Source organism: Lissotriton helveticus, chromosome 2_2 (genome assembly GCF_964261635.1).
Source record: "Lissotriton helveticus chromosome 2_2, aLisHel1.1, whole genome shotgun sequence".
NCBI lineage: Eukaryota > Metazoa > Chordata > Amphibia > Caudata > Salamandridae > Lissotriton > Lissotriton helveticus.
Genome location: NC_136060.1, coordinates 186453992 through 186474954, shown reverse-complemented (window position 1 = coordinate 186474954; position 20963 = coordinate 186453992). Strand labels below are relative to the sequence as shown.

Here is a 20963-nt window from a genome sequence, read left to right as displayed (position 1 = left end):
CCACACAGCTCTACCAAACACTACTGTTTGGACCTATTAACCCAAAAAGAACAAATGATGTATGGAATGCTGAACAATGCAAACACTCACCTCCAGTCACAAAGATCTGGGTTTAATCCATAATTATTTTGCTCACCACGCCACCCCAGCCATATGCAAAACCATCTTACCCTATTCCTAATGGGAACAGTCCAGTCTGAACTGCTAAGCCAGGTCCTCCCTGGACCAGAAACAAGCATCCTGGGACCAGTTTTGGGGCATCACCCCTCATCAGCCAGGCTAGATTGAATCCAGTGACGCAGTGAGCAAGGAACCCACATCTGGGCATACCCTTGCCACTTAGGGCGACAAAAGCAAAAGTAACAAATGAGGGACTCAATGCTGAACAATGCAAGCATTCACCCACGGTCACAAAGATCTGGGTTTAAACCATAGTTCATTTGCTCACCACGCCACCCAAGTTTGGACCCAGCCATATGCAAATCAGTCTTGACCCTGTTCCTCATGGTAACAGTCCAGCCCAAACTGCCAAGGCAGGTCCTGTCTGGACAGGAAACAAGCATCCTGTGACCGGTTTCGGGGCATCAACCCTCATCAGCCAGGTTAGCTTGAATCCAGTGGCTAAGTGAGCACGGGACTCATGTCTGGGCATACCCTTCCCTCTTAGGGCGACAAAAGCAGCAAATGATGGACAGAATGCTGAATAATGCCAACATTGAACCCCAGTCACAAAGATCTGAGTTTAATCCATTGTTCTTTTGCTTACCACACCACCCCAGTTTGGACCCAGTCATATGCACATCAGTCTTGACCCTGTTCCTCATTGAAACAGTCCAGCCCGAACTGCCAAGCCAGGCCCTCCCTGGACTGGAAACAAGCATCCTGGTACCAGTTTCGGGGTGTCACTCCTCATCAGCCAGGCTAGCTTGAATCCAGTGGCGCAGTGAGCACAGGACCCACGGCTGGGCATACCCTTCCCACTTAGGGCGACAAAAGCAAAAGGAACAAATGATGGATGGAATGCTGAACAATGCAAACATTCACTTTCAGTCATAAAGAGCTGACTGTTTGATATTGTTCAACATTCTGTCCATCAATTGTTTTATTTGCATTTGTCACCTCGAGTAGGACGGGTACGCTCAGATGTGGGTCCCGTACTCTCCATGCCACTGGAGTTAAGTTAGTCTGGCAGATGAGGGGTGAAACCCCGAAACCGCTCCCAGGATGCTTGTTTCCTGTCCAGGGAGTACCTGGTCTGGCAGTTCTGGGTGGACTGTTCCCATGGGGAACAGGGTCAAGACTGATTTGCATATGGCTGGGTTTGAACTGGAATGGCAGTGGGAGCAAAAAATCGATGGATTTAGGCCCAGATCTCTTTACTGGGGTGAATGTTTGACATTTTTTAACATTATGTCCATCAATTGTTCTTTTTGGACCTATTAACCCGTCAGCAGGCCATGGTCGGCAGCGCCTGGATCCAGACATCTGAATCATCGACATGCGAGCTGCCGCTTGTGGAGGGCACCGGATTACAGTATATGCTAATCATGTGTATCCACAGCCACACATGCTAAGAACAGAAAATGCCAAACTCGGATGACTGTTGTTTTCTCATTTCTTTCTTCTGGTGACTACACATTACGCTTCATGCACCTTACTTCTTTTAAACTCCATTTATACTCTCATCCACTGTACAAGAAACAGTCTAGCTTCAAGTTTGTGCCCATGTGCAGTAGATACTTGAGTCACACCACATCTAAAGATACGAAAGACTTTTTTGAACAAAACCAACCTGCAAACATCTGAGCCCAACACTAGATGGCAGGGGTATGCTAGACATGTGAATCTGCTGCACTAAAAATGTGAAAAGATGCTTACAGTTTAAGTAGCATTTTCCTTTTATTTATTGGTTTTACAACAAAATGCTGTTTGATATGAAGAGCTGTCAAACTTCTGGAATATAATTGATCAGTTATTAGCTTGATAGTTCTTTTACATTCAAGTTTTACTAAATCACAATGGGCTTGTTTTACCCATGATACATTTTATAAAGAAATAATGCTCGGCCCACCTAAACCATTTAAATAAATGTTTCTCTTTCTCAGACTAAGGCTTCCACCGTGGCTAAAAACTGAAATCCCAATAGGGAAAAATTATAACAAGCTAAAGAACACATTGCGCAACCTGAATCTTCATACTGTAAGTAGAATTTCTTTAATTGTTTTTAAGAAAAGTTTGTATACATGGTAGTGTCATCTACTCTGTGAGTAGTAAGGGACTGTTTCCTGTATAAAGATTGCCTGAAATCTGGAATAAGTCAGTCTACCAAAGGACAGACATTAGGCCTCTTCACTTTTCCACACAGAAGGAACATTTTAAGATTTCAGTTACAGAATGTAGTTGAGAACTGGTATTGTGATGCGGAAGATATGGCAGGCAGAGGAAAGACATCGACACTCCTTAGAGAGGAAGGACCCATTTGAAGTTGTCTTGCTAGGAGCGTACAACAAGTAATTTACCCTTGCATAGAATGTCATTTGAACTACAGCCTGCAAATATCTTGTGCAAGTTGACCATCTACAGTTGTGCCAGACAAATTAATAAGAAGGAACTGATTCCTATGATCATGTTGTGTTTGACTGACTCTGTCCTTGAAGAGGAGCACTAAAGAGGTTTCAATAAGCTGTGTTAAGCTCTTTAGGGCTTGTTAGACTGCGGGGATCCCTTATTCTTTATTTATGAGTGTGCGTTTGTCTGAGGGTCACAAATATGGTTGCACACGCATTGGATAACCAAGTTACTCTCCTTAGAACAATTGACTTTCCCGGTGTACCAAAACTCAAATAAGGCAGTGTGTTTGGAACAGACAGCTGTAAACATCTGTTACAGCCTGGCTCTCCTGTGCAAGCAGTACAGACTCCATCGCTGTAATCCATAAGCCCAGCTCCTTGTGAGCACTAACAACCATGGCCAGGCACTGGCCCCTAATACTAACCTTGAATGAGTCCCATTCCACAGCACACGAGGAAGCAGTACTTTACCACGTAGTGTGGTGTGAAATGCTGAGTGATTGAGCAGTGAAGGCTGTAGCAACCATGTTTGGATCGGAGGGTTGGTATAGTCCCAATTTAGCCCAGCCCCTGGGGATTGTGATCTGAGAGGGTATGGCTAAGTACTCAGTGTGCCTGATTACTGAACACAACATTGTAGGGGACACATAGAGGTTCTGCGAAGGGACTAGAAAGACCAAACTGTTATGCTTGCATTACCTTGTCTCTAAGTATCAATAACGGACCAATGATCCAACCAATGGGCAAGATGCCTAGTGTTGTGCAAAGTGGGGACCTGTGGTGGAGGATTGTTGGGTGAGGAAATACCTATCTAAGGACACGTCTAGGACACAATTGAAATCACCCTATACCAGCCAAGGGAGTTCAGACCATTATGCAAATGTACTGGACAGTTTGTTAACGGATGCAGGTTATTCCTAGTTGGGGACGTATATGCTAGGCAGCCTTGTTTAATGGGGTTGCTGTTGAGGTGGCTTTCATTTAGGACATATCACCTCTTTGTTAACTGTGGTAATATGGGATTGCAGTGGTGCGTCCGCTTTGACAAATACTAAGACTCCCTGTCCAAAGGAAGACCTGTTCGTCGAGAAGACCTAGCCTCACCAGCGCCTTTGGAGGTGCATAACTTCTAATTGTGAAGTTCTTGTGAGGAAGAGGGTAATGTTAAAATATATCCATACTAATATAATAAAGAGAGAGCCCAAACCTTTGAGGCGGGTAATCTCAGGAACCACAGCACCAATCACAACACCCAATACAGCGTTGGAAAGGGCAGTTCCAGCAGAAGGACATAGGCTATGCAGACGCCCACCATATACATTTAAAAGGTAAGAGAACCGTGCCAGCAAAGTAGGCCCTTGTGGGCGTGTCTGCGTTGTGCTGTGGGCGTGTGCTGGGGCCGTGACAAACACTGGGTGCGTGTGGTACGTTCCGCCCTTCATGCCATGTCTCCTATCGTGTGCTAATCCCACCCTGCTCCCTTTAAATACCCCTGCACCCCATAATCATAACCCACCCGTAGTCCTTAAAATACCCCAACACCCTTAAACACTAACCCATCTTAACCCTATAAATATACCCTGCACCCCAAAACCTATCCCTAAACCCTAAAAATACCCTGTACCCCAAAACCCAAACCTAGCCCTGAACCCTATAAATACCCCTGTACCTCAAAACCCAAACCTACCCCTGAACCCTAACAATACCCCTGTACCTCAAAACCCAAACCTAGCCCTGAACCCTAAAAATACCACTGTACCCCAAAACCCAAACCTACCCCTGAACACTAAAATACCCCTGTACCCCCAAACCTAGCCCGGAACCCTTAAAATACCCCTGTACCCCAAAACCCAAACCTAGCCCTGAACCCTAAAAATAACCCTGTACCCCAAAACCCAAACCTACCCCTGAACCCTAAAATACCACAGTACCCCAAAACCCAAACCTAGCCCTGAACCCTAAAAATACCCCTGTACCCCAAAACCCAAACCTAGCCCTGAACCCTTAAAATACCCCTGTACCCCAAAACCCAAACCTACCCCTGAACCCTAAAAATACCCATATACCCCAAAATCCAAACCTAGCCCTGAACCCTAAAAATACTCCTGTACCCCAAAACCCATACCTATCCCTTAACCCTAAAACTACCCCTGTACCCCATAACCCACAACTATATCTGAACCCTTAAAATACCCAAACACCCCAAAACATATACCTCAGTACCCCAAAACATATACCCCTATACCCATACTTACCTTATCCAAACATTAAAAAAAAAACATGCTTTTACCATTCATGCATTTACAACGAATTTCGTTGTAAATGTATGCGTGGTAAAAGCATATAAAATGTAATGCCATGCGTTATAATGGCATTGCGGAGTCATGGTACTTTCGTAATGAAAGTATGCGGAGTGATGGTATGCGGAAAGAAAGTTGCGGAATAATGGATGTTTACCCTCCCCCTGTAAGTACATTGGTGGCACGGCGGCCCACATCTCCAGCAACATGCTCATATTTTTTCACCACCCATTTGAAAAATGCACAGGTCTCTCTCATTGATGGCCAGCACCGATATACACTTTTAGACACACCTCCCGCCACAAGTTCTAGAATTGCGAACTTTAGAGCTGGGGAGCTACGTTCGAATCTCGGCATCAGCTCAACATTCTGTGATTCCAGGCAAATCGCTTTGTCTCCCCGTGCCTACCACAAATGAATGTGTTCTTCTGTAATGTAAATTGTGCTCATGCCATGTTGTCGAGTTTGCGCTATATAATATTGCAAGGAAAAATAAAGTAGGGAAACTCGAGTTCACACACTACTGAACGCGCACTCTTAAGTTCATCAGCAGTGCACTGTGAAACGGAGCGTTTCACAGGCCTGTCACAGATAAGAAATACTATCAAAACGAAATCCTACAAAACAATATACTACTGGCCGGCAGCAATTCATACCCGGACAACATCTGGACGGGCTGCTAGTATATATATATATATATATATATATTCACTGAAAAAACCATAGGTTATAGACCATATATAGTTAGGAATTAGCATTTACAAAACCTTGAAAATTCACTGAAAAAACCATAGGTTATAGACCATATATAGTTAGGAATTAGCATTTAAAAAACCTTATTTTACTCACACAAAACCATTGAAATTCCATATATAGTTAGTTGCACTAACTATATATTGCGCACCCGCAATCCACTGCTGATGATGTCACATATTACATCATTCATGACATGGTCAGTGACATCACTGATGACATCACTGATGACATCTCAAATGACATCACTGATGACATCACTGATGACAACATCCAGTGACTATGTTTCTGTAAAGTTAAAATATGTCTTACATATTGAAGAATGAGTGGATGTATAAGTGTCTGGACGAAGGATTTAGTAGGTGCATGACTGAATGTATGAGTGAGTGATTAAATGTGTCTCACTGAGTGCATGGGTTAGTGACTAAACTGTCTTAATTTGTGCATCATTATGTCTGTTGTTCTGTAAACTGCTGCATGTGTTGATCAGTAGCTATATGAGTAACTATATGGGTTATTGATTGATTGCCCAAGTATTTGCATGGGAGACTGAGTGTGTGTGTGGCTGGCTGGGAGGTGTGTGACTCTGTACAGATCAATGTGTACTTGTATCAATGATTGTATAAGAGAGTAAGTATGTGTTAGTATATGGTTGAAAACGTAAGGTGCTCTATGTTTAACTGTATAGAGTAGAAAATGGAAGTGTGATTGATTCTTTACAGGACTGACTAGGTGTGTGAGTAACTCCATGGATGAGTGGCAGAGTGTGAGTGTCTGTATAGGTGTATGAGTGCATATGATTGTGTTGTAAACATGAGTGATTGTATGTATGAATGATTGTATGGGTGAATGAGTGAATGTGTGTGTAGACGTAGGAATCAGTGAGTACGTATGTAGTAACTAGTATTGGTGTGTCAATGGTTTCAAAAATTATACTCTGTTTTTAACACTGGGTGAAACAGAGGTTATATTAAAATGTGAGGAGATGCATTGTATTGTCACATGAATGATATCATCAGTGATGTGGTCATTGATGTCAAATGAGATGTCATCAGTGATGTCATCAGTGATGTCATTTGAGATGTCATCAGTGATGTCATCAGTGATGTCACTGACCATGTCATGAATGATGTAATATGTGACATCATCAGCAGTGGATTGCGGGTGCGCAATATATAGTTAGTGCAACTAACTATATATGGAATTTCAATGGTTTTGTGTGAGTAAAATAAGGTTTTTTAAATGCTAATTCCTAACTATATATGGTCTATAACCTATGGTTTTTTCAGTGAATTTTCAAGGTTTTGTAAATGCTAATTCCTAACTATATATGGTCTATAACCTATGGTTTTTTCAGTGAATTTCAATGGTTTTTTAATAGCAAATATCATAAGCTGTCGAATGTCAAGTACGTGGTAAGAATTTTTTTTTTCGTGCTTATGCACACTGATCTGCTTTGATTGCTGCCCCCCACCCCTCATTTCTATTAGGAGTACTCTCTCTTTGCAGATAGTGAAGGGTAGTTAACGCAGCCCTTTCCCCCTTTGTAATCCGTCGTGCCTGCTTCTCTCTCCATTTGATTGATTGTTCTCTTTGGTTCATTCTCTATTTACAAACAAGCACAGAGTCGCAATACTCTGTTTACTCTTTGCAGATAGCGAAAAATCGTGTAAAAAAACAAAAGGAATCGAGCAAAATCAGTAGGCCACTAATGGGATCTCTTTTGACCTCGCTAAAATAGAAACATTAGGAACAACCTGTTGAAAATAGCAATGCGTATGTATATAAGCGGCGTTCATTTGTGTTCACAGTACCCCTTGTTGATTGTTTCAATCGAGCATTGAATTGTTCGAAGTTAATTCTCTTAACGATCTTCTCTACCTGCAAACGAGGAAGAATAGGAATATTCTATCTCCCTTTGCAGATAGTGAAGGGTAGGTAACGCAAGCCTTTAACACGTCGTACCTATTTCATTCCTCATTGATTGATTGATTGTCCGAACATTGACTGTTTGGGAATTAGTTCTTTTTGGAGGTATTCCCTGTTTGCAAATAAACGTAGGAAAATCTTTGCAAGTAGTGAAAGGGTATGTAATGCGGACCTTTCTCCCCCGTTGTAATCTGTCATGCCTATCTACTCCCCACTGATTGATGCACCTTTTTCACCCGGACCATTTACTAGAGATACGTCATCTGGCCCGACCAGAGAGCACCCCTAGTGAAAAGGACATATGCAATAATAACGAAGTGATCACTGTATCCTGTTAACAGAAACTTTACCATGAAACAACCTGGAAAGAAAAAAATAGGAAAACGAAAATCAGTAGGCCACTGATGAACATGAACTTTTATTAAACAACGAACAAAGAAACGATAACATAACGTAATGATAAAACCTATTAATGTCCTAGAAACAAGAAAACGTTAAAATATGCCAGTGGTGAGAGACCAGAAAAACAGTAAGAGAAACCAAATCACCCCTCGCTGTCCCACCGCCTGCCACGCCAAAAAAATCGATAGACTAGGGAAAATGCAAGTCAGTAGAACATCCACCCCCACTCTGGAAACTTCCAAGGTGGGGCAGGGTTCCGGCTACGCCCAGCCGGGAGCAGCCCATATAAGGCAGGTCCTGCTGCCACGCCTCGGCCAGGAGATCCTAACGTAGGGTGTAGCCGGAGGAGAGGCCGAGACCAGCGGGACCCGGCCAGGGGATTGCCTTTACAACGCTGAACAGTTGCAGGGGGGGGGAATGTCTCCTCGACCCTCCCCTCTCTCTCCCAGTCCGGCCGCGGTGGCCCTTGAGAGTTGCAGGTAGTCCCGCCACATGCTCTTCCGGTCCGACCACCAACGGTCGGGGGGCCGAGGCCGACGGGATCCGGCTGCAGCCGATAAACCAAGAAACCCGTTCATGGGGCCAGAGCCAGGGGCGTCCGGCCGACATCCACCGGAAGCCCGGCCCGAAGACGGACGGGACACTTCTTTCTTTTATAATGGCTGCGACAACACTGGAGGGGGATGTCTTGCACATGCCTCCGACCCCCCCCTCGTCCTCATCGCCTGGTCCGGCCATAACAAATCTCAAGCGAGACGCCGTGGGGTGCACTGGGAGGGAGAGACGGTGCGAACAGGCCTCTCCCGCCTCCCCAGGTGGAGGCTTCCCAGCTGCACCCTCAGCGCTCCAGGCGGTGGCATCCTAACAACTACAGTGCTGCACAGTTTCGGAACGACCTAGATAACGGTTCTTCCACTGTGGCCATGCTGCAACGTCTCGCCCGGCAGGGTGGAGCCCGTCCGCTCATGTGACCCCGCGATCGCCGGTAGCTGCCGAACTCTCAAAATGGCGGTCGACCTGGCAAGAGCGGGCCCAACATAAAGAAATGGCCCGGTCACTGGTTGACTCCACCACCGTAGTCCTCCACGACCTTGAAGATTCTAGAGGAGCCGCGGGAGTCTCCGACCCCCGATGGGGAATGACTGCCATGATCGCCCGTGGAGTGACGAAACTGTATCCGCGGGACGTCGGCGCTCCCATGCTGGCGCCAGCCTCACTTTGAATTACTACAATCCTGCAGACCTCACTTCCGGTGAAAGCACAGTGTGACCCGGTAGGAAAAATTATTGCACCCCCTCCCCTTTTTGACTGATAGTTCAAACCACCGATCCTTTCCTTTGCCCTTTTAACGGAACTTTGGACTGCCTCCCCCTCTTTTACATTTTCTAGAGAAAACAAAACATTAACCACTACATTAGCATAGCAGTTGACACCAGAACTGTTTTCAAATTGAAAACCAACAACATCTTCAACAGAATCCTTTTTGTTTCTGCTGTGACCCTGCTACAGCACAGGCATTGTCCCCAGCAGTAATTCTGCAATGCCGGTAAGAATAGCTGTGGTGCCTACTGGACTCACTCACCCCCGCGGCGCCCCACGCCGTTATTTGCTGGGCGGCAACTTACTAGACATCACTTTCGTGCCATCTAGATTTCAGCGCGTTCTGCTGCCTTGGAACTATTCGCACAACAGACTGCTACTGACGACCCACCCCCAGGCAACATCTTCTGAATTTTCATAATTTGAAAGAACTAGTAACATGTCCTCATCAGGAATTCAAAAGAAATTGCCACGGTCTCTTCGTTGTTTAAATGTTTTTACTGTTTTTGTTTTGTTGTATATATTTATATGTTATTAAAGTTTTATATTCCTACTACTTTGTTGGAGTGCTATATATTTTTAATGTGACACATAATTGTAAAAACTTTGATGTACAAAGAGTCATTCCTAGAATCTTCCGCTTCAGGCTCGGTCCCCTCACCAATCACAATACAGGATGGTTTTCAGATAGTAGGAACACGTGTGGTGTGACGGATCTCATCGGGTGTGGGCCTTGATCTACTATAACTCCTTTGAAGAGGGGTGAATCTTTACAGCTGCAGCCATAAACTACATCTGCAGGGCTAGCTGATAGCCTGGACAATCGGACACAGAGGAAGAGGAGTGTCAGAGGGTGCGGTAGTGAATAGGGCGAAAGGGAGGTGTCGGGCGGGCACAGAGTGTGATTCTCAGGGAAGAGCAGCGCAGATGGGGGAAGGTTTATTGCCCATGCATAAGACAGAGAGCGGTGGTGACCAGTGCCTGGGGGAGATGCTTACGAGGGTGAGGAGCCATGCTACGAATCGACAGCGTGCAGAGAGTGGGTCTGGTCAAGACATCTAAAATGGCTGCCGTGCACGACAAAAGTGTGGCATTTCAAAAAAGGCAAGATGGCGCAGACAATGTTTTTCAACACTTCCTCATTTCCTTCGAATCGAACGTTAACAGACGTTGGGGCATATTACCAAAGTTAAGCGATATTTATCGCTAACGATGCTTACCAACCAATTTTTTACCACTAAGCATCGTCAGAAATTATCGAAGATAAACCTTACTATTATCAAGGTTTATCGCAAATGCGATAATAAACGGCCGCAATGCATGAATATCGCTAAAAACTCAGCGATATTCATGCATTACCGAGCTAATACTCTTAGCCATGTTATCCACCTCCCATTGGATAACATGGCTAAGAACTGCTCAGGGCAGGTGTTACTTTTTGGAGATATTCGCGCTTAGCGCGAATATCTCCAAAAGTTGGTAATAGGAGATAGATATCTTGCATGTTGTAATGCAAGTTATTGTGGTATATGGAACTCATACCATAATCTCTCAGGAAAGCAGAAACTGATCCTTTTGGGACCGCCTAAAAAGGCCTAGGGGGTGAGGAGTACTCTACTTTGCCCCCTTTTCACGTTCCGAACTATTTTATTTTACTCTCTTCTGTAATTACACAAAATAGCAGCGATAAGATGCATCGGAGACACACAGTGAGAGAAAGGAGGCCGGAGATGAAGAAGACATGTCAAATACACATTGGAGATAATATAGTGGCAGAAGGGAAGTAAATATGAGTAAACTTACCATGTAACATAAAAATGTTGCACTCTATACTATAAGTCTCATTTTATACTACAATCACTTCGCTACAACCTCATAAATTAAAAATAAAAATGAATAATGTCTCAAACAATTTTTGATTTCTAAATATAAATTTATTCTTCAGAATTTTCTAAATTTGAAAGAACTAGTAACATGTCCTCATCAGCAATGTCCTCATTAAAAGTCTCCAATGATGATTCTTGTAACTCTATGGTCTCCAAACACTCGATAAATTCGCCATCAAGAGATTGATCAAAAAAATCATTCAAGTCATCTCCTCCTTCTGACAATATTTCATTATTGGTGCTGTCAATTTCAATCAATGTAGTGGAATCATTCAAGTCATCTCCTCGTGACAATATTTCATTATTGGTGCTCTCAATTTCAATCAATGTAGTGGAATCATTCAAGTCATCTCCTCCTTGTGACAATATTTCATTATTGGTGCTGTCCATTTCAATCAATCTAATGGAATCATACAAGCCATCTCCTCCTTGTGACAATATTTCATTATTGGTGCTCTCAATTTCAATCAATGTGTTGGACAATTCAAAAGAAATTGCCACGGTCTCTTCATTGTGAGCCATTTTATTTTGAAATTGCTTGCTGTAAATTGCAGAAAAAAATAATCACTTTCATTTATCGTCTTTAGTAATACATAATATAAAACTAACTTTATCAAGTATTTAGTATAACAGAAGGACTGCAAATAAATAACAGAAAACATTTTTCAAATTATCTTCAAGTGTACAACATAGTTCCCCATACAAATTAACAACTCACCTTTTTAAAAGTAGCAGAAGTGTTAGTACTGTGTAAATCAAACACCAGAAATTCACCACCAAAAATTCCTCACAAATGTACCTCAGACAGTAGTATCACAAAATGGCTGTGGTTTCCTCTCATTTGACATATATACATAACCAATTAACTTTCATCACACACAAATACAAAACCAAAGTAACATTTTAATTGGTTCTAAATTTCAACACTTTCAAATGTGTTTTCCCCATGCAATTTTCCATAGGACATTTACATACGTCTACAGCCTGAATGGCTGAACGGAATTACACCAAACTTGGCAAAATGGTACATCAAACCTAAGAGGTCAGGAAGGATCTACTATGCCCCCTTATGGTCATTTCCCCCTTCGCTTTGGCCTCCACTTGTCTCTCAATCCTACCGAGGGACAAGATGGCGGCCGCTACGGACTGTTTGGAATGTTGACAGACGCCGGAGAACCAATCAGCTTCGCAAAGCTCCGTAACGCGAAAAGTACGCGAAGCGGAGCGCTGTTACAGATATATATCTTTTTTTCAACGTTAATTTCTCAAAATCCACTGGAGCACATATATTGAGACCTAGCAAAGGCACATCGGGCTACCAGTCCCTAATATTTTGCCAAGTTTCGTGCAAATCCATTCAGCCGTTCGATTATTATTATTTTGTTTTTTTTTTGCCCCGCGGGGCCCTTTTAAAACCTCCACATCAAACCTAGGGGGTCAGCGAGGATCTACTATGCCCCCTTATAGTTATTTCCCCCTTTGTTTTGACCTCCTCTTGTCTCTCGATCCTACCGAGAGACAAGATGGCGGCCGCTACGGACTGTTTGGAATGTTGACAGACGCCGGAGAACCAATCAGCTTCGCTTCACAAAGCTCCGTTGCGCGAAAAGTCCGCGAACCAGAGCGCTAACCGGTCCGCTGTTACAGATATATATCTTTTTTTAAACGTTAATTTCTCAAAATCCACTGGAGCACATATATTGAGACCTACAAAAGGCACATCGGGCTACCAGTCCCTACAATTTTGCCAAGTTTCGTGCAAATCCATTCAGCCGTTCGGGCTAAAAGTGAGGCCAACCGCCCTATGGAAAACTCAATGTTAAAAACACGTTTTGGGACCCCCCTTTTTTCTCGGCCCCCACTGGACGAACCCCCCCCAAATTTTCAAGGGCTGCTCAGAAACAAAATGTGCCATTTTCCTGAAAATTTCAGCCGATTCCGTCCACAAACGCCAAAGTTATTAGACATAGAATTTTCAAAAAACCCATAGAGAAAAAATCCTAACTATATATACCTACTGGCGACCGCCAGTAGGTAATATATATGCATTGTGATGTGAATAATGAAAGAGGGTAAATTAAAATATATATATATATATATAAATGCATTGTGATGTGAATAATGTTGCAAAATGTGGTACAACAAAGGCGGTGACAAGAAAAAAAACATTGTGCCTTTTGACTATTGGAGGGGTGAAGGTACCGATGCATGCTGATTTAGGGTCTCCTTTCACTATTTTATTTTTATTATGTTTCTTTTTATTAAAACAAACATCAGCATAAAAAACATTACAGTGGGTCTGTGCCTGTGGCTGAGCAAACTTTCCGGGAGGACAGGATTTACAATGTACAAGAACAGTGCCGGAACTTCACTGGGAAGGGGAATCGTCAGAAACAGCCTCAAGGGGCGGCATACAAATTTCTCCCCTGTAGCTATTCCAGGGTCCTCAGATCTTTAACCATTTTCGGGGGCGCCCCTTGGCCATATATGTAGTTTTGTCTCTAAACATACACCAATCTAAGTTATTTTCCTATCCTTCAAGTGTTGGGGCCCGCTCAGCTCCCCATAGTTGTGCAATGTCCCGTTTGGCAATCATATAGCCCATGGTGACCCACCGCATCTGTGGTTTATTTAAATCAGTAGGTTCCCATATATTAAGTAAGCATCTTCTAGCCTCTGGGGAGAGGGAAATCCCATACACCTCCCTAATTGTGTCATGAATACTACGCCAATATGCACTAACGGATTTACACTCCCAGATGATGTGCATAAAGGTTCCCACTAAGCCACAGTTCTGTTTACAAAGCCCCAATTCTGAAAGACCCATGTGTACCATTCTAGGACCCGTGAGGTAAACTCTATGCAATATTTTTAACTGCACCAGACGGAGGCGAGCTGAAATCGCAACTTCCCTAGGCGATGACACTGCTAACTGCCAGTCTTCATCATCCAGCTCAAGACCGTCCCTCACCCATTTGTCCCTCAGTACCCCAAGAGCGTCAGCCCTATGGTTAATCAGTTTCTTATATATCAGAAAAATCGTCCTATCAGGCAGGTGACCATCGAGTATTCTATCTTCCAAAGGGGAGGGCTCCGAAGGCACCGTGCCGCCGGGCAATAGTGACAAAAGAGAGTGCCGAACCTGCACATATCTAAAATATTCAGAGGGTGCAAGCTTATATTCCTTCTGCAGCACGTCAAATGACTTACTTAATCTCCTCCTTCCCCCGAATATCCCTTACTATGGAAATGCCGATAAGTTCCCACCTATCAAAACCTTTTGTCTTCCAAAGTTTACCAAGGCTCTCCGTGTCCCACAGCGGTGTGGCATAGTCAGCCTACCTTTCCACCCCATGGCGTCCGATGCCCCATGCCACACATGTACCGAATGCTTAGTAGGCCCCGTCAATTGCATACTATTAGGTCTAGAATATAGGGCCCTGTTATAGCCACCACCGGGGAGCAGCCACTTATCCATGGCGTAGCCGGGGTCATCAATCCGACCATACGTACCATGATTAATTGCAGCCAAGTGGGCCGCCCAATAATATCGCATAAGATACGGTAGGGCGATACCGCCATCGTACCATGAAAGAGTCAACTTATGCAGTGCAATACGTGGCCGCCCCTCCCACAATAAACCTCGCTGTAGACTCTCTATTTCCCGTAAATAACTCGAGGGCCCCACGTCTAAAGAGTTTTGTAGGGCATCGAGTAAACGCGGGAGGGCCATCATTTTAAACAATGTCGCTCTACCCAATAATGAGAGAGGGAGCTTCTTCCAGTTGGATTGGCACTCCTAAGCCGACACAGGGGGGGAAGAAGGCACCGGCGGATCGTCCATCAACACAAACAAGACCGACTTGGACCAATTAATAGAGAGGCCAGAGATACGACCAAAAGAGTCAAGGACATCACAGACTACAATAAGAGACTTACGCGGAGAGGTGAAATACAACAAAATATCATCCGCATACAGGGAGATGCGCTCCTCACACTCATGGGACCACCGCAGCCCACCTGATTTGCTTTCTGGCAGAGATGGGTCAGAGCACGACTACGTTTTGGAGAAGGGGTTAACTGTAGAGCATTGCAAGAGTAAGGGAAGGCGTAGCCAGTAAATCGAAGTTGGTGGAGGCCATCCAGAATGCTCCACATCCCGCCGAGCCCACCGACCCCGACACCGCCGTCCGCAACTTCAGACAGTGGATCGACGACTGCGCCAACACCCTCGCCCCGTTCAAGAAACCCTCCAACAGCCACACCAGCAAGAAAGCCAGCTGGTTCACTGAAGACCTCCAGGCCTCCATGCAAACCTGCCGAAAGCTAGAGAAGAACTGGCACCGTGAACGAATACCGGACAGCTACGCAGCCCACAAGAACGCCACCCACAGACACCACCTCATCTGATCCACCAAAAGGGCCTCCTTCAAAGACCGCCCCTAGACAACAACGCACACAACAGCAAAGAGCTCTTCAACATCGTGAAGGAACTCTTCAACACCAACAACATCCCACCCTCGCAAGATCTGTGCGACTCGCTTGCCACCTTCTTCCATCGCAAGATCGCAGACATCCACGACAGCTTCAACGCCACGACCGCTCTGACAAGCACTGAGACCTCCGCCCCTACGACCACCATCCGCACCGACCACCTGCTCTCCTAGACCAACATAAACAACAACGGCACCACCAAAATCATGAAAGACATCCACTCCGGATCTCCAGCAGACCCATGCCCACACCACATATTCAACAAAGCCAGCACTGCCATCGCACCCCATCTCCGGAAAGCCATCAACCTTTCCTTCGAGACAGCAACCTTCCCGGAGAGTTGGAAGCGCGCCGAGATCAACGCCCCAAAAAACCCAAAGCGGGCCCCAAGGACCTCAAGAACACTGACACTTTCCAAGTGTCAGTGCCTCCTTTTCATTCTCAGGATCATGCCCTGTGCCAAGGGGTGCCTCAAGGCTCCATCTTGAGCCCGCTTTTATTTAATCTGTATGTGAGACCTTTGGCTGAGGTGGCCAGAGGCAGGGGGCTGTCCTTGGTGTCGTACGCAGACGACACCCAGCTGGTGATCGCGTTTTCCAAAAACTGCTGCGCCAACCTGGAGAAGTTCAAGGAGGATTTGTCGATTATCTCGGACTGGATGAAGGCTAACTGTCTTCAATTAAACACCAGTAAATCCAAGATTCGACTGTATGGGAAGGACCAGGAGCTTTGGTCAGAGCAGTGGTGGCCTGATCATCTTAAACCCGCCCCGTCACCTAAGGAGACGGTAAAGAACTTGGGTGTCTGGTTCGACAATGTACTAACATTCGAGAAACAGACAAGCGCTATTGCCGCTGTTTGCTTTGGGCTCCTGAGAGGATTGAGGCCCTTGCTTGGTTTTTTTCCTCCCAGAGTGCGCCAAACCATCCTGCAGGCCTCGATTCTTGCTAGGCTTGATTATGGCAACGCCTTGTATCTGGGTGCCAATAAAGCTAATATTAAACGCCTGCATAGGGTTCAGAACGCGGCAGCACGTATGTTAGTGGCGCTTCCAAGATCTCAGTCGGTGGCTCATGTGCTCTCTAAGTTGCACTGGCTGCCCATTGAAGAGCGCATTCAGTTCAAGTTGCTGTGCATTCCGTATAAAATTTTGCAGCACCAAGCCCCTATTGGGCTATCGGGTCTATTGAAGCCCTATATGCCAAGGCATGCTCCGCGATCCGCCAATCACGGTCTGGTCTGTATCCCCCGAGTAAAAAAAGCGAGGGCAGGGGGTCGGTCGTTTGGCCTCTTGGTGGCCAAACTCTGGAACTCCCTCCCAGCACGCATCCGAGTCATCTCTAGTCTGTTGACGTTTCGGAAGTCCTTAAAAACATGGCTGTTTCCTACCATCTGATGTTGGTCGCTTGTGAGTCTCTATGCTCCTCCACGGTTTCTGGTTGCGCTGGGACGCCTCGTTGCTGAGGCAGCCATGTGCATTATAAATCCTGTATAAATAAATAAATATAAATAACTTCCGGCCCTTCTCCCTGTGCCTGTTCCCGGCGAAAGTCATCGAGAAGACCATCAACAAACAACTGACTCTCTACCTCGAGGAGAACAGCATCCTGGACCCGTCCCAGTCCGGGTTCCGCAGCAACCACAGCACCGAAACTGCCCTCATCGCTGCCACTGACGACATCCGGGCCCTGCTAGACAACTGAGAAACCGCGGCCCTCATCCTCCTGGACCTGGTGGCCACCTTTAACACGGTCTGCCAATGCACACGACGCCAAGATCCAAGACAAGACCCTGGACTGGACCACCTCCTTCCTCCCCGGCAGAACACAGAGCATTCGCCTCCCCACCTTCCGCTCCAAAGCCACCGAGATCTTCTCCCGGTGTACCCCAGGGCTCATCCCTCAGCCCAACGCTGTTTAACATCTACATAGTACCGCTCGCCCACGTCGCCCGACTGCACAACCTCAACATCATCTCTTACGCTGACGACACCCAGCTGATCCTCTCCCTCACCAAAGACCCCCACACCGCCAAAACCAACCTCCACGAATGAATGAAAGCAGTCGCCAAGTGGATGAAGAACAGCCGTCTGAAGCTGAATTTGGACAAGACGGAGGTCCTCATCCTCGTCTCCCCCCCTCGGCCTGGGACGACTCCTGGTGGCCGACTGCACTGGGAACAGCTCCAACACCCACCGACCACGCACATAACCTAGGGGTCATCCTCGACTCCACCCTCTCCATGACAAAGTAGGCCAACGCCGTCTCCTCCTGCTTCAACACCCTCCGCATGCTCCGCAAGATCTACAAGTGGATCCCCACCGAAACAAAAAGAACAGTCATCCAGGCCCTCGTCAGCAGCAGGTTGGACTACGGAAACGCCCTCTACGAAGGAGCCTTGGCCAAACTCCCGAAACAACTTCAACACATCCAGAACGCCTCTGCATGCTTGATCCTCGATGTCCCTCGCCGCAGCCACATCACACCCCACCTAAGAGACCTGCACTGGTTCCCTGTCAACAAGAGGATAACCTTCAAGCTCCTCACCCACGCACACAAGGCATTCCACAACACCGGATCAGCATACCTCAACTGACGACTCAGCTTCTACACCCCCACCCACCAACTCCGCTTCGCCGACCTCGCCACAGTCCCCCGCATCTGAAGAGCAACTGTCGGCGGCAGATCGTTCTCCCATCTCGCCGCCAAGACCTGGAACACCCTCCCCATCCACCTACGGCAGACCCAAGACCTGCTGACCTTCAGAAGACTCCTCAAGACCTGACTTTTTGAGCAGTAGCAGTGTGCTTTACAAATGCTATGATTGATTGATAGATCATTTTAGGCATGGTGGAATTTTATGCAGAATTGTAAAAGGATTTTCAAGCAGAGTGTACAATATTAGACATTGTGGTATAGTGAAAACCAAACAAAGAGTCAAGAAGTGGTATTGGTGGCCAAACATAGACATGAATGTGCAGAGAATGGTCAGGGATTGTATTGTCTGTGGTAATTTCGACAAATCTTTAAGGGACTTGAAGACCAAACATGTGTGAAACAATCATTCCAGAGAAAACATGTTACACATTGGCTATTGATATTTTAGGCCCTAATGGTATGCCATCAGAGTATAATATTGCTTTAATTTATGTATTTTCCAGATGGCCAGTTCTCAAAATTGGAGAGACCATTGGTTCTGTAGACAGGCTGAAGTTTATGGCCAAAGCGTTTGTGGAGGAAGGACTTCCAGTTCAAATTGTCAGCTATAATCAAGTACAATTTATGTCAAATTTAGCCCAGAAGTAGTTTGAGAGGTTGGGTGTGAAGCATAGAACCAAGTCCTTATATAATCCCAGTAGGAACTGCATGATCGAAAGATTTAACAACGTTCTGAAGAATGCCACTCAAATGACATGTCAATATGGTGAAGTTTGGGAGGTCCAAGTTTTTAAAACTGTATGGACCTATAGAACCACCATGCATGAAGCTCTAGGAATGTCTCCTTTTGAAGTGATGAGAGGAAGGGGGCCAAGGGCTAGATGCAATCCAGAGTGGTTATTGCGGACAGCTGATCTCAATCTATCCTTCATGAAGTCAGAAAGAGAATAGTCAATAAGCATCATTGGTATAAAGAAGCTTACTGGTGTTTGTGGGATTTCGTGAGGGTTTCCTAACAGATCTACAGACACCTGGATAGAGGGCAAAGCCGGTTTTATTGTTTTGTACAGTTTACGTCGCTGGACCGGTATACGGTAGAAAGGAAGAGGATTCGCTGCGCTTCCGTCGCCTCCCGTTCCAGGCCCCGTCTCCTCAGCTCCCGATGTCTTCTGGGAGATGAAGTCCTTGTTTACGCCGTCGTGGCCCACGAGCCGGTTCCAAAGGAAAAACAAAGAAAAGGGAGACCAATATTACTCGGCTGTCCGCTATTCGTAACGCCACACAAGGGGGGGGGGGGGGGTGAGGGAACACACGTGCTCTTAGAACCCCGCTCCGTGGATGTGCAAGGTGTGAGGGGGTGAATCCGGGTTTGGCCGTGCACAGGTATGCCCTAGGGATTGTCCCCCCTTCTCCCTGCCCAGCCCAGGAAACGTGACCGTACCTGTCCTAGCCACACTTCAGGTGAAGCGTGGCTGGGCGATTCGCCTCCCCGTTGGCCTCCTGGCGTGTCGCGGGTGTATCTCTCCGGCTCCTCTGCTCCGTTGCCGGGTCTCGGTCCTTCACGGTCCGCCGGGTCTCCTCTCCTGCTCCGCTCCTCAGCTCTTCTCCACTCGCCTTCGTCCTCCTTCTTCGTCTCGTCCTCCTCCTCACCGTCCTCTCGCACTCTCCAGTCCTCTCCTTCCACGCTCGACCTCCTCTCCGCTCCGCCTTCGCTCTCCAGTCTCCACTCGCCTCCTCCGGGTGTATCACACACCTGTCTCAGGTCCTGGGGGTGTTTTACCGCGTTCAAAGGGGCCGGTCTGCCTTCTGGATCCGCCCACTTAAAGAAACAGTCTTCGTCCTTGTCCATCCCTGGACTGCAGACGATGTCGGCAGTCTTCCATGTATCCGTGTGCTGTGTGAAGAGAGGAGATACATGAGTAAGTTCATCGGGGGGGTCTGAGTCAGGGACCCCCCCGTCACAGTGTTATAACATTGAATACATTTATACTGAAATTACATGAACAAGCAAGGTCTTCTTCTAGACTGCTGTTCATCCTACCAACCCATTTCCCCTCATAAATACGTAACCTAAACTTTATGCCAAGGCCTGGCGAATTGACTTCTCTAGGTCCTAACCACCCTCATAAATCCCTACCAGTGCAGAGTCATCCCTCCCAGTAGTGCCTGCCATTTCATTTATAGGGTCTATGCTGCACTGGCCTATCTAAATCGCCTTTCTCACCCCTGCTGTCCTATGTTTATCGAATTTGGGGAAAAAACATTTGACTCTCTTGATTGGGACTTCTTTATGGGAGTGTGGGCGCTTAGGGTTTGCCTAATTTTTTTTCTTGTGTCTGGATATGTTATGGCCTGCCTCGTCATCAAGTAAGAGTCAATGGTATCTTCTCTCACCCCTTCCTGTTTAAGAGAGATAGTAGACAGGGAAGTCCCCGATCTCCCCTTCTATTGCCTTGCCCTTAGCAGTTTGGGGTAGATGTGATGCCCAGGTGTGCGGTTCCACTGGGGGAGGGCACGGACGAACACATTGCCCTAAATTTGGATGATGTGTTGTTTCTGTCATGCCTTGTGATCACAAGTCCCAGACTTCTCCATATATTGAATCTATATGGGCAGGCCTCCAGTCTCCAGGTGAATCGGCCTAAATCTTTC

At 46.2% G+C, this 20963-nt stretch overlaps 1 protein-coding gene across 1 annotated transcript in view; it reads left to right on the top strand.

The window, feature by feature from the left end:
• The window catches only part of LIAS (lipoic acid synthetase), a 212574-nt gene that overhangs the window by 44601 nt on the left and 147010 nt on the right, over positions 1-20963 (top strand). Inside the window, exon 3 of the mRNA XM_078678318.1 lies at positions 2106-2199. Within this exon, the coding sequence (XP_078534444.1) occupies positions 2106-2199 (94 nt within the window). The remainder of the gene's footprint in view (positions 1-2105; positions 2200-20963) is intronic.